The following is a 14,565-nucleotide window of genomic DNA, read 5'->3' as shown; positions in this document are numbered from 1 at the left end:
ATTGAATTAAAAATTGAGTAATTGAAATAAAGCCATAATAAATGGGTTTAACAGTAGGTTAAATAGAATCTGTGTTCAGGAAGATAGACCTGAACAAATTTTGCAGAATAAAGCGCAGAGATAAAAAGATGGAAAATATGATAGGAAAGAAGGGTAAGAGAGATGGAGAGGATTGAAAAGACCTACTAGATCATCTAATCAGAGTTCCAGAAAGAAAGAAAATGGGGAGGGGGGGTTAGTATTTGGTAAAATGAACACTGGTCAAAAAATAGGAATCCCAGACAGGATCAATAAAAAGAAAAAATTTCAAACTTAACGCATCATATGAAAAAACTGCAGAATACTAGAAAAAAAGTAATAATCTAAAAGCAGCTGGAAACCCTTACGAATACACAGGCAAAAATACTCAATAAAATAGCAAACCAAATTCAGCATATAAAGAGGATTATGCAACCATTACCAAGTGATATTTACCCATGAATGCAAGGTTGTTCAATGTACGAAAACCAATAAGTGTAATACCCCATATTAACAGAGTAAAGGAAAAACTCCACATGATCATCTTAACAGAGAAAAACCTTTTACCAAATACAACAAAATTTCATGTTAAAAACACTCAACAAACTAGGAATAGAAGGGAAATTCAAGTGGATAAAAGGGTATCTACAGAAAACCAACAGCTCACATTATACACAATGCTGAAAGCCTTAAAGCCTTTCCCCTAAAATCGGAACAAGACAAGGGTGTCTGTTCTTACCACTTCTGTTCAACACTGCACTAGATGTTCTAGCCAGGGCAATTAGGCAAGAAAATGAAATTAAAGGAATCCAGATTAGAAAGAGAATTAAAACTGTATTTGCAGATGTCATGATCTTATAGGGAATCCTGATAATCCCCCCTAAAAAACTAGTTAGAGCTAACAAATGAGTTCATCAAGACTGCAGGAAACAAGGTCAATATATAAAACAACCCATTTCTATAAAATACCATTTACTAATCCAAAAATGAAATTAAGAAACAATCACATTTACAGTTGCATTAATCAAGTTAAATACTTAGGAATAAATTTTTCCAAAGAAATACAAGACTTGTACATGGGATACTGCAAAACATTGTTGAAAGAAATGAAAGATCAAATTAAATAAAGAGACATCCTGTGTTCATGTATTGGAAGACTTAATATTGTTACAATGGCAATACCCTGCAAAGTGATCTACAGATGCAGTGCAATCCCTATTAAAATCTGCTCCTCACCCTCTTTTTTTGCATAATTTAACAAGTTGATCTTCAGATATGTGTGGAAATGCAAGTGACCTAGAATAACCAGAACACCTTGAAAAAACCAAATTTGGTAAACTCACACTTCCCAATTTCAAAACTTAGTTCAAGGCTGCAATAATCAAGACAATGTGGTACTGTCATGTTGTTGTTAGGTGCTGTCAGGTTGGTTCCGACTCAGCAACTCTGTCTACAACAGAACAAAACACTGCTGGGTCGTGGGCCATCCTCACAGTCGTTATGCTTGAGCCCATTGTTGGCAGCCACTGTCATAAGGATAGACATATAGAGATGGGTAATCTACATACAAAAGAATGAAATTGGACCCCTACTTTCATATTAAAAAATTACTTCCACGGATCGAAGATCTAAATGTAAGAGCTAAAGTTGTAAAACTCTTAGAAGAAAACACAAGTGTAAATCTGTGTGACTTTGGATTAGGAAGTGGTTTCTTAGATATGACACTGAAAGCACAACAACCAAAGAAAAGATGGACAATTTGGACTTCATTAAAATTAGAAGCTTTTGTGCATCAAAAAGTGAAAAGACAGTCAACAAAAATGGTAGAAATATTTGAAAATCATGTATCTGCTAAGTGTCTAGTATCTAGAATATATAAAGAACTCTTATAACTCAACAGTAAAAAGACAACCCATCTGAAAACTGGGCAAAGGACTTGAATAGATGTTTCTCCAGAGAAGATACACAGATGACCAATAAGCACATGAAAAGATGCTCTTAGTCATTAGGAAATGCAAATCACAACCCACAGTGAAATAGCTCTTCATACCCACTAATTGATGGCTATTATCAGAAGTTGGAAAACAATATGTGTTGGTAAGGAAATGGAGAGATTGGAACCCTCATCTGTTGCTGGTGGGAATGTAAGATGTTGGAGCCACTGTGGATAACAGCTTTTGATGTTCCTCAAAAAATTGAACATAGATTTGCCAAATAACACAGCAATTCCACTCCTAAATGGAATTCTGCACTCGAGAATTGAAAACATACATCCACACCAGTGTTCTTTGCAGCATTATTTCTGGTAGCCAAAATGTGGAAGCATCCCAAGTATCCCATCAATCTGATGGATATACAAAAGATGGTATATTGTACGGTATCTATACATTTATTCAGCCACAAAAAGAGTGGAAGTACTGACACATGCTACAACATAGATGAACCTTGAAAACATTATGCTAAGTGAAAGCCAGACACAAAAGGCCACTTATTGTATGGTTCATTTATATGAGATGTCCAGAATAAGCAAATTTATAGAGACAGTAAAATAGTGGTTTCCAGGGGTGAAGACAGGGAGGAATAGGGAATAAATGGGTACAGGATTTGTTATGAGTGTGATGTAAGTGTTCTGGAAGTAGATAGTGATGTTTGCACAACCTTGTGTATATACTAAAAACCACTGAATTATACACTTTAAAACACTAAATTATATGGTATGTGAATAGTGTGATTATACATTAAGGGCAGGAAATACACAAGATAAGCGTAGACTATCTTGGCATACCAATAAGCAAGGAAATTCTCAAATACCATTAGAGTCATATCAAAGGAACTCAGGAACCAGCTTGAAGAGACTTCCACTGGCCACATATGGGACATCAAAAGGGATAGTAACTGCAGTAAATTGAAGCACATCAAATAATAATTAAATCTAGTAGTTGTTAATGCTCTTTACTAAAAACAAAAACTCCATCTTTGTAGGATATTAGGAAACCAATTCATTATTTGGAAAATTGCTGAATAAACACAACCAAGCATATGACCTGCTTTTCCTATGTTAACGGTGCTTTAGTATTACCAGATAATTAACATGAAGTTTCTCTTTATATACAAGTATACTGCCTAATAAATGAAGGAGGAATGATAGATTGTCACCATTTACAAACCTAAAGAAATAATATTATTCATCACTTTTCATCAGTGGCTGCTAATATCACAAAAAGACAAAGGTATTGTGCTCCTGATGGCCACCTAAAAGTCTTCTTCCCAAAAACAATAAAAGCTAAATCTGATCATGCCTTTCTGTCTAGTTGCCAATTCATGTGAATATACTATACTCCTGCTCCTCATTTATCAACATGGTTAGGTTCCAAAGACCAGGTTGTTATGGGAAAATTGGCATTATGCAAAAATGGAGGATGACCACATCAGATCACAAAATAGAGGATGACTATTACTACATCATTACATAACTGCAAAATTATATCATTACATAACTGCCAACCCGCTGAGAGTCATGGGTCAGCCAAGTTGACATATAACCTTAACCATCACAGCAGTGTTACCTCACTCCTTGGGTTTTGTTACTGCCAGACATACATTGTTAATGTGCAGAATAGTCAGAAAGTAGATTTTTTACTGTTGTAAATGTGAAATATTGGATAATGAGATAGTCGGTAAAAGAGAAGTAGGTGTAATATTTCCCATATGTTTGACAGGGAATAAAACATGTTTGGAACAGAGAAACATGTTAAATAAAACCATGGAGATGTAATCAAGAAAATCAAGACTGGGTAAAGCTAACAGCCAAATGATCTGGTTTCTTTTACAAATCTTTTTTTTTAAAGAGTAATCTCAGGTTGAAACCGTATATTAAAAGAGATAAGATGAAACACCAATAGCATATAAATTGGTACAATATTGATTGGAGTTAAAATGTTCCAGGGATCTTGTGTTGTTTGGGAAAAGGGTAAATATATTGATGAACGTTAGTCTTTGTAAGTTAAGTATGCATGTTAAAATTCTTGCTAACCATTAAAAGAATAATAGTAGTAAAGCATTTGATTTCCAAGCAAGGAGAGAGGGATAAAAATAAAAGTCAATTAATAGAAAAACCAAAACATTGAAAAGCTAGAACAAAAATAAGACGTAAAATAAAATGTTGTTAGGTGATGTCGATTCAGTTCCGACTCACAGCGACCTTATGTACAACAGAACAAAACACTGCCTGGTCCTGTGCCATCCTCACAATCGTTGCTATGTTTGAGCCCATTGTTGCAGCCACTGTGTCAATCCATCTCATTGAGGGTCTTCCTCTTTCTCACTGACCCTCTATTTTACCAACCACGATGTCCTTCTCCAGGGACTGGGCCCTCCGGATAACATGTCCAAAGTAAGTGAGACAAAGTCTCGCCATCCTTGCTTCTAGGAGCATTCTGGTTCGTTCTTCTGACATTGTTGAAAAAAGGTATTTGCAATAAAGAAGGCTTTGGTCTTGTAAATTTCTTTCATGCAGTCACTGATGTCATTTCTGTCACCAAGCCTGTATTTTCCAACTTTTGATCATTCTTCGTTTCAGACTTCCACATTGCAATCATCAGTAATTACCAGTGCATCTTCATTGCGTGTTTCATCAATTTCAGACTGCAGAAGTTGCTAAAAATCTTCAATTTCTTCATTTTTGACCTTAGTTTTTGGTGCATAAAATTGAATAATAGTCATATTAACTGGTCTTCCTTGTATGGGTATTATCCTATCACTGACAGCATTGTACTTCAGGATAGATCATCTGTCAGTTTGTCATACTGTGGTGGCTTGTGTTTTGCTCTAGTGCTGGAAGCTATGCCACCGGTATTTCAAATACCAGCAGGGTCACCCATGATGGACAGGTTTCAGCAGAGCTTCCAGACTAAGACAGACTAGGAAGAAGGACCAGGTGGTCTACTTCTTAAAAAATTGGCCAGTGTAAACCTTATGAATAGCAGTGGACGTTGTCTGATACAGTGCCGCAAGATGAGCTCCCCTAATTGGAAGGCATTCAAAATAAGAGTGGGGAAGAGCTGCCTCCTCAAAGTAGAGTCAACTTTAATGACATAGGTGGAGTCAAGCTTTCAAGACCTACCCTTGCTGACGTGGCACGACTCAAAATCAGAAGAAACAGCTGCAAACATCCGTTAGTAATTGAAACATGGGATGTAAGTAAGAAGTATGAATCTAGGAAAATTGAAAGTTGTCAGTAATGAAATGGAACGCATAAACATTGATATCCTAGGCATTAGTGAGCTGAAATGGACTGGTATTGACCATTTTGAGTCAGACAATCATATAGTCTGTTATGCTGGGAATGACAAATTGAAGAGGAATGACATTGCATTCGTCGTGCAGTGTGATGAATTGATTTTGCGTGGCTTTTCTAGCCATGGTCTTGTAACTCCCACCCAAGTTATTGGGCAGGACTGTGTGATAGGGTAATTGTTGTCTACCAAATGGATTGGTCAGTTTTGCCGTCCCATTGGGCTTGAGGTGAGCCATCCCAGAGGCAGGAGAGAGAGAATCCCACCACCATGAGGGAAGAACAGCCAGGAGAAGAGAGCATGTCCTTTGGACCCGGGATCCCTGCACTGAAAAGCTCCTGGACCCAGGAGACAGAGAGAGAAGCAACATTGAAGATAGCGAGACTCGGCAGCAGAGACCTGGCATAGTAGGCTTCCTGGCCCACAGAAAGTGCCGAGTGCCTTTGGGCAGAGGCAGAAGGCCAGGGAGAGGCATGCCTGTGAGCACGGCTGGGAAGAGGCTGTCCTGATGGAAGAACTGTATCCTGAGTATTCCTGAACCTGAATTGTAACTGTTACTTCCCGAATAAACCCTGTGATTGTGAGTATTGACTTCGAGTTCTGTGGCCATTGCAGTGAATTATCGAACCCAGTAGAAAGTGCATACCTATGATTGTGAGGATGGCGCAGGACCAGGCAGTGTTTCGTTCTGTTGTACGTGGGTTTGCTATGAGTTGAAACTGACTCGACGGCACCTAACAACAAGAGTAGAGAGTGCTGTGGGAGTGACGGTTGGTGTCAGAGTTGGTAAAGATGGCAGAGAGAGGAGGCATGTCTGACCTCTGCCTCATAGGAATCAGGCTTGGGCTGTTTATCTTGTTTCTCCTTCTCCTTTGTGAAGTTAGAGGAGGTCAGACGCTGCCCTCATGCCATTTTTACACATTGTCAAAAAGAATATTTCAAAATAAAAATAATAGATATAAATTAAATTATACCAATCTCACTAAATGTAAAAGGTGTAAATATCATAAAGTTGAAGATTGGCAGCCTGGAAAAGAAAAGGCAGTTAAATATTTACATGAGAGATACCTAAAACTTATTACAGAAAGGTAGAACATTGAAAAAAAAAAAATGGGAAAGATAGACATTAGGGAGGGACCTGGGTGAACGAGAACCTTGTGTGGCAAATAAGTAGACATTAAGGCAAAACAGACATAATAGAGATAAAAAAGGATCACTACATAATGATAAATTATTTAATTCACTAAGAAGTAACAGTTCTAAACTTTGGGGCAGCTAATAGCGTACTTAAAATATGTAAAGCAAAATGTCAGCTACAAAGAGACAGATGTTAATCACATTCTCATCCCACAGAAATCAGTAAGGATATAGGTGATTTAAACAGCACAGTTAACCAGCTTGTTTTAATAAATGAATGTGTGAGGAATAACAAGTTTTGCTATTTCTAGCAAACAGTGAAATTTCAGTGGCTAACATGTAGATTTCTTGCTTACACTGAGGCTTCTGACGGTCTTGACAGCCCTCCTAGATAGGCTTAGAGATCCAGGCTTTTTTTAAATTGTGCTTTAGGTAAAAGTTAGTTTCTCATACAAAAATTTATACACACATTGTTATGTGACCCTAGTTGCAATCCCTATAATGTGACAGCACACTCCTACTTTCCACCCCAGATTTCCCATGTCCATTCAACCAGCTCCTATCCCTTTCTGCCTACTCATCTCGACATCCAGACTTTTTGAGTCACCATTGCGTCTAGGTCACTAGGGTAGAGGAAGTGTACCAGTGATCACTCCAGCACTTAAATGCGTTGGTTTAGAAGTTACACACTTCACGTCTGCTCACTCCAGTGGCCTGAGCTAACCATGTGGCCCAGCCTTACTGGAAGGGCTGGTGAAACGTGGGGGAGCACATGGAGCAATCAGTTTCTTGCCTGTAATACTAAAAGGCACCTACAGCTTACTTATCAACTATCTCGTTATCCGACATTTGTCATTTACGACAATAGTAAACGATGTACATCTGGCAGTAACGCCGAGGTGCAAGAGTAACACTGGCCATGGTTATGTGTCAACTTGGTTGGGCCATGTTCTCAGTGGTTTGTCAGTTATGTAATGATGTATTTTGGCAGTTATATAATGATGTAGTCATCCTCCATTTTGTGATCTGATGTGGTCATCCTCCATTTTCACATAATGCCAATTTTCACATGATGACCTGGTCTTTGGAACCTAACCATGTCGATTAGTGAGGAGTGGGTGTACTCAGCAAGTACACAGTCATTTTCACAAAGGACATCATTGGGCTTTACTTCGTTATCTATTATTGTTATAACAAATACCACAGGTGAGTCACTTTAACAAACAAATTTATTTTCTCATAGTTTAGGAGGCTTTAAGTCCAAACTCAGGGCACCAACTCTAGGGGAAGACTTTCTGTCTCTGTCAGCCCTGGGGGAAGATCCTTGTCTCTTCAACTTCTATTCCTTGGCTCCTTGGTTATCTTCATGTGACTTGGCATCTGTCTTTCCTGATCTGTTTCCTCACTTGCTTGTTTAATCTTTTTTATATCTTAAAAGAAATTGACACAACTTACGCTAATACTGTGTCATTCACATAACAAAGAAAACTCAATTCCAAATGGGATTATATCCATAAGTATAGGGGTTAGGATTTATAGCACATTTTGGAGGGACACAATTCAATCCATAACAGCCAGTTTTACCAAATTTCAAAAAATTAGTGTACAGACTGTATTCACTGACCATGATTAACTTAATTTGGAAATCAGTAAACCAAAAGATAGCTAACTAAAAAAAAAGCCATATGTTTAGAAATTAAGAAACCTTTCTTTTATAAATCATGGGTCAAAATAATCATATTAATGGAAATTAGAGTTGAGGACTCAATCTCTGAAGAGAGCATGAAGAGTTTATTTTTTCTTCTTCCAGGTTAAAGAAGAAGGAGTTTAGTTTAGAGGAAATATATACCAACAAAAATTATAAGTCCCCTCCTGCAAACAGGTAAGTACACATGGCTGGGAAGACTTCTGAAATGATTGAAGTAAATCTCCAATCCTTTCACTTCAGAAAGGGCTTATGTTCAGTTCTGCCAGTGTTGGGTCTTGGAAAGCTACAATTGATGTTTTTAGTTCTCAGCACTTGAACTGGGGTTTGTGATAGAATGGGAAAGAGATGTGTGTTGGATTAGGTAGGTACAGAAAATATAGTCTCCTTTTAGTTTGTGCTTGTGTTTTTACTAAATATTCTATGTTTTCAGCTATCCAGATACACCTCAAAACCCAAATAGAGAAGAAGTTTCACTTGGCTACCTTTGGGTCTTAATTCAGTTTAAGTCAGTGAACATTTATTAGTTGCCTATGTACATAGGATGCAGCAGGAGGAGTTCTAGGATTTTATCCTGCAAGATGTATTTGTACATTTGCACTAAAATGTTTGTACAAGGGTATTCATTGCAGCATTGTTAAAGAATAGTAAGAGTGTAGAAGCAATCTAAATATCCATTAATCGGTTTCTTGTTAAATTATGGTCCATTCTTATAACAGAACACTCTATATAACCATTAAAAAGAGTGAATGAGATACAGTGCATAGGACAGTGCTTGTAGTTTGCTACCATTTTAGTAAGAAGACAAAAAAATGAGGATATATGCCATGAGTCGGCAAACTTCAGGCCACGTCCTCACATTGGCCTATTTTTGATGGCCCGTGAGCTAAGAATGGTTTTTACACTTTAAGGTTTATTTTAAAAAAAATATAGAACAGAAATAAGTGGCTCACAAAAGTTAAAATATTTACCCTCTGGCCATTTACAAAGAAGGGCCAAACCCTGATTATATATGCTTATTTATCCTTGTCTCTGCACTGTATGACTTTTGGGAGGATACACACAAAAAAGTGTTAACGGTATTGCCTATGGTATTGTCCATTTTGAATTTTTTTCACAGTGTGCATGTGTTACCTATTCATAAATGTATATACTTTTTCATACCAAAAAAAAAAAAAAAACATTGTGGCCAGAGGAAACACTTAAATACTTGAATAAGAAGTTGTTAGTGCAAGTTGGGTTTCAGCCCCTGTTGATGAGACAGGTGATTTCTGTTTTCTGCTCCATCCTTAGGTGTTTAGAAACCATCTTTGAGGAACCTAAGGAACGAAATGGTACGCTAATCTCAATTAGTCAGCAGAAGAGAAAGCGAATTCTAGAATTTCAAGATTTTACGGTCCCGCGAAAGAGGAGAGCTCGCGGTAAAGTCAAGGTGGCAGGCAGCTTTACCAGGGCCCAGAAGGCAGCCCTGCAGAGTCGAGAGCTGGATGCGCTTTTGATACAGAAATTAATGGAACTGGAGACCTTCTTTGCCAAGGAAGAGGAACAGGAGCAATCATCAGGTTGTTGAGAAGCAATTGAATTGAGAGGTTTCAGTTCTGGTTTTTTGAACCTTTTTGGAAGAGGTTGCCTAATTTTGTCCTACCACCCAAACCACTCAAAATGCCCAGTCCGTGGATTTTTGCCTATTTCAAGGTGCAGACTTTTTAGTGACTGGTGAAGGAGGGTCCTCTACTTCTACTGCTGAGTGTAGAACCTCAGGAACGCTCCCTTTCTCCTGGAAATGGTCCTGAATGACAACTGACCTCCTCATCTCCATCTCTGCCATCCACAGGAGGAGGAAGCCGTAAATCTTAAGTAACACTAGGATTCCAAGGACGCACATCACTTGCACGTCCATATGAAAGTTCTGCATTGTTTACGGTGGTGCTAGACCAAGACTGATTAAAAACGGGGCCTAGGGAGGTGGACCAGGTGTCCTGTCCTTTGGGGTCTCACTGGCTCATTTCAGTAGTTGAGGGAAGATGAGCTGTTGTATTTTCCAATCCTTTGAGTTTGTCTGCCCAGAGCCTGGGAGGGGTGTGTGTGTGTGTGTGTGTGTGTGTGTGTATGTGTGTATGTGTGTATTTGTGTGTGGCTTTTCCCCATTGTTTCCTCCCCTCTGTAACTGTTTCACTAGTGCCAGAGGAGCCCATCCAGGCCCCATTCAAAGTCAGTTGCACTTTTTAATGTTGTGATGTTGATGATTTTCATTTGTTTTCTTTTCCTTTTTTGTATTATTATTGCTGCATGTTTGGAACCTTTAAATGTGATTTTAAAACAATTTTTTTTCTTAAGACATTGAGGAGAAAAACAGAACATGTCTTAAGAACCTATTGTAGGCATTTGACCCAGTTTTTGGTGCATGTTATGGGATGATAGACATTTTCCCATTGACGTGTTTTAAGCAATCCCTTCCCCATCTCTAACTTTTGGTGTAACTCGTTTAGGGGAGCACTTTTTTCATCTGGTTTCTCATTCTTGCCCACTAAGTAGATGTGTTTATTTTAATGACATAAGGAAGAGCAGGTTTCTCTCCCAATCATGCTTAAAAAACACTAAGATTGGGTGTGGTTTTAATGGGGCTTTATCTGAAAGAGTGGTGTGTCACAAAGTTGGGTATAACAGCTTGGGTGATGACAGATCCGGCCCTGAGTATTTGCAGCTGTCAGAGCTGCCTGCTCAGAGGGTGGAAGAGGGGACGAGTGGTGACTCAGATCCAGTGATGCATTCTTGCGTGGGATCATGACTTTCCACAGTCATCTGTCTCTGAGGGTATGTGACTGTACTCTGGGTTCCTGTGTCAAACCTATTGGAAATTATGTAGAATACCAGAGTTAGCAAAGTTTCTTTGTTTGTGCCTACAGGAGTCTGGGGGCAGAAGGATGCTGTGTGGGTCAGAGGCCTGAAGGTCTCATTCCTTTTCCACTTAATCCCCCTGTGCCCTCACTCTGCTCCCCTCCTTTCCTTCCCTTGTGTTTTATCTCTCTCACTCACTCTCAAAAAAAGAGCTCAGAGAGTTAACATTCCTTGACTGGCAAGGGGGATGCTGATGCAGCCTCAGGACATGGGCCACCTCTTTCTGTCCTCCTGGGAGCCCCTGCTGTGAGGCAGCTGCAGGTGGGAACTGTGAAAGCTCCAGAGACTGGAGCTGGAAAAAGAATGAGGGTGCTGGCCTGGAATGTTGGCATCTCTCATAGGTATCTTTTTATCCCCCATTTGTTAGTGGGCAGGGACATAGGGGTGGGGGTGGGGTCTCTGTGTGCCTTTCCTTTGCAGGTTGACAGTCTATGCCATGCTGGAGCAACTGACATGAGCAGAAAAAAGAAGAAAAAAAAACAGTGCCACATCTGTCTTTTAGGCCCACTGCCTCAGACATAGTGTTTAGATAACTGAAATGTACCCCTGGTAATCTTTAGAGGCTTCTAAGATCATGACCAGTTGGATTAGAAGAAAGCCAAGTGTCCGCACTGGTTCCTAATGATGCTAACCTGATTCTGCCATTTTACAGCCGCTTTGCCCAGACTGTATAGAATGACCATGGTTTACCTCGGTACCTCTCCTTTCCTTGGGCAGGGTTCTTAGACACTAAATGCTTCTCTCTGTCTTTTCACTTCGGGGAGTGGGATGAGTAAATACATCGTGCCCTTGTGCAGACATTTTAGGGAGCTCTTGCTGGGCAGCTTGCTCACTACCAGGGAATTGACATATCCCTGTGTCCAGCTCCATTACCAGTACAGACAGGTCAGCAATGTGACGACCATGTCATCCAGCAGACGAGTTGAGGTGGCCGTAACTGTGGTATCACCAACATTGCAGAGATAATGATTTCAAGTTTGTTCGTTGTAGGTGTGGCACTTGAAAGGGCCAGGAGCAGTGATTTGGAGCATTGGTGTCTGAGAATGGAGCATTGGGGGAAATGGAGACCTGGGCTCTTAGAAACCCTACCAGTCCTTCCTTGTGCTGGGAAAGTAGGAGAGAATCTGCTCTGAGGCCGACCCTCTCTATCCCCTTTGCAGTCCAAAATTAAGAAGGGGCTCCCATTACAAACTTGAAATTACTTACCTGAAATCGACACATCGGGTTATAGCTGTGCTCTGCCATATCTGTCTTAACTTCCAGTTTAGCCATTGACCTAACTAGCCATAGTGCTGTCAGTGGTCCCTCAGTGCCAGGCCTGTTGTGGTGCCTGCCCATGAGGGGAGATGTTCGTCACCTGCTGGCATGCCACCTGCCCATAGCTACAGGAGGTTTGGTTCTGGAGTGCAAGTTGGTATGGGGACTTCCCATCCCAGGTGGTAACTTACTCAACTATAGCTCACCTCCAGAGGTTTACTGTTTTTAATATGGGAAGGAGAGGAGAAATCTCAGGTCCAATCAGGGTTCTGCCCATCAGCTTTTCACTGAAAGTTTTTTTTTAGTTTATAGCTGTATTTAGTTTCCCCCGTCCCCTCCTCCTCCTCTTTCTCTCTTTTTTCCTTCTTTTGGTCTTTCTAGCATCATTTCTCCATTAGTTTGAACGTACCTCATCACCTGTTAAAGCAGATTATGTCCATTTTTTCTTACTGACCTTACTCTTAAGAGCTACAACTGAGGAAGGTACAGTGGAAAGACGTGGCATTTGCCTTACTCAGAGCCTGAAGAGCTCAGAAACTTATGCTGTGAATCCTAAAATTCAGTGCTCTGCTTAGAGCTGTGAAAATCATGATACTTTGTCACAATTTTGCCTGAAAGGGTCTTCTGCGTGGGCACCAGAGCCAACCTGAGCTCAATTCCAGATCCTGCTCTCTGGGCACCATACATGGACCGTGGTTCCTCCCCACCTACCTGACTGAGAGCAGCGAGGAGGGGGCCGAACTGCAGGCACAGAGCTGAGGCTTCGGTGCAGGCTGGTGGGATACAGAGCCAGTGCTCCATCTCCAGGCTAGAGTTCCATCTTTCATAATCGATACCATGTTCATTAAGATCCACGAAAGACCAACTTTTAGGCAGTGATACTTTTCCCCTGTGGGTAAAGTATGCAGTTGGTGCTTTCTTTAATTCCCTTGGAGATTTTGTTTTGCTTTGTTTTTATAAGCTTTTCACCTGCTATCATGGAAAGGACCTCTTAAATTCCACATTGTGGGTGGCTGTATCCAAAGTATGAATAATTGTCCAGAGGTGTGAAGTATCCTTTCCTGGATTCATGTGAGGAAACGGATCCATGCCAGAACTGAACTTATTTATTAAGCTGACTAGGGAGAGGCTTAATTTTACTAAAATCAAAGTTTAATATTACCATCTATCCACAAATTGAGCAGCAAAGCTATTTTGACTATAAAGTGGGGGTCGCTATATAGCTCACCGTCTAGCACAGCATACTCTCAAATTTGATCCTTGTTAATTGTGTATTTTCACAATTCCCTCTCTGGTGCTGAACTGGATTTGAATTCCTGGTGAGAGACCTCAGCATCTCCTTGGGCTGGTCTGGGCCAGTAGATTGCTGCCTGAAGTGTTTATATATTATCATGGTCAATAGTTCAGTGAAATTTGTACATTTTTAGTAACATTGGCATACATGATGCCCCTGCAATTTCTTTTCTGTTTGGTAGTTTGTGACGCTAAAATTCCCACTGTTATGTGTGTTAATTTATGAAAATAAAAATTTTTTAAACCTTTCAGATAACTTTCCAGGATAGTGCTTTATTCTGATGGCTTGATAATCCGTTAAAATTTAACCTGAAGTGTTATAAGGTTCTTTTTTACAGATGTTACAAACTTATATGTCACAACAAGCATTACTCCTTCCAAAGTAGTCACCATTTTCTGAGGACTGCCCTGTGCTCAGAATGCATGTAGAACCTCACACTTAGAATGGCCATCAGAGCTTGCGGTGGAGCTTTCTGAATTTATCCAGTGGTGGCAACTTATCTTTTGTGAAAGAGTTTCATATTTGGAAACAAAAGTCATTCAGATCCAATCATACCTGATTAAGTTGGGTAATATTGCTAAGCAAATATTTTATGTGTGATTTTTAAATGGTGCAACTTATTTTTTCACATAGCTGGGGAATTACAGAGTAGTTATAAATTCAGGTCAAAATATATTTCAGCTATAACAACATAATTAGAATAGGTGCCTAGCTTGCCAAGGAGGGTCTAAGTATGGTGGGGTGTATTCATTTTAAGGAAAAAGTCTCACGTTTGTCACATACCCTTCCCAGTTGTACATGAGGTTAGGCTGTGAGTCTTCTAATCCTCAATTCTTTGTGAACCAATGGAAACTGGTAAAAGAACAACCCTGAAAGCTTGGCTCTCTAACACCACACTGACATGTTTCACGTGACTTGGGGAGATTCTTTCCTCAGTACAGAGCATAAGCAGTGTCGTTTAC

General features: G+C 39.8%; 1 protein-coding gene across 8 annotated transcripts in view; it reads left to right on the top strand.

Moving 5' to 3' along the window:
- PRR14L (proline rich 14 like) overlaps positions 1-14,320 on the top strand; it is an 82,853-nt gene extending 68,533 nt beyond the window's left edge. For all 8 annotated transcript variants that reach the window (XM_023733719.1, XM_023733715.1, XM_023733714.1 and 5 more), the window contains 2 exons: positions 8,260-8,331; positions 9,448-14,320. In XM_023733719.1, coding sequence (XP_023589487.1) covers positions 8,260-8,331; positions 9,448-9,724 — 349 coding nt within the window. In that variant the 3' untranslated portion in view covers positions 9,725-14,320. The remainder of the gene's footprint in view (positions 1-8,259; positions 8,332-9,447) is intronic.
- Positions 14,321-14,565: the final 245 nt, after the last annotated feature.

The sequence above is a fragment of the Trichechus manatus genome, unplaced genomic scaffold (assembly GCF_000243295.1).
Source record: "Trichechus manatus latirostris isolate Lorelei unplaced genomic scaffold, TriManLat1.0 scaffold00061, whole genome shotgun sequence".
NCBI classification, from domain to species: Eukaryota; Metazoa; Chordata; class Mammalia; order Sirenia; family Trichechidae; genus Trichechus; species Trichechus manatus.
This window is presented reverse-complemented; position numbering and strand designations above follow the sequence as displayed.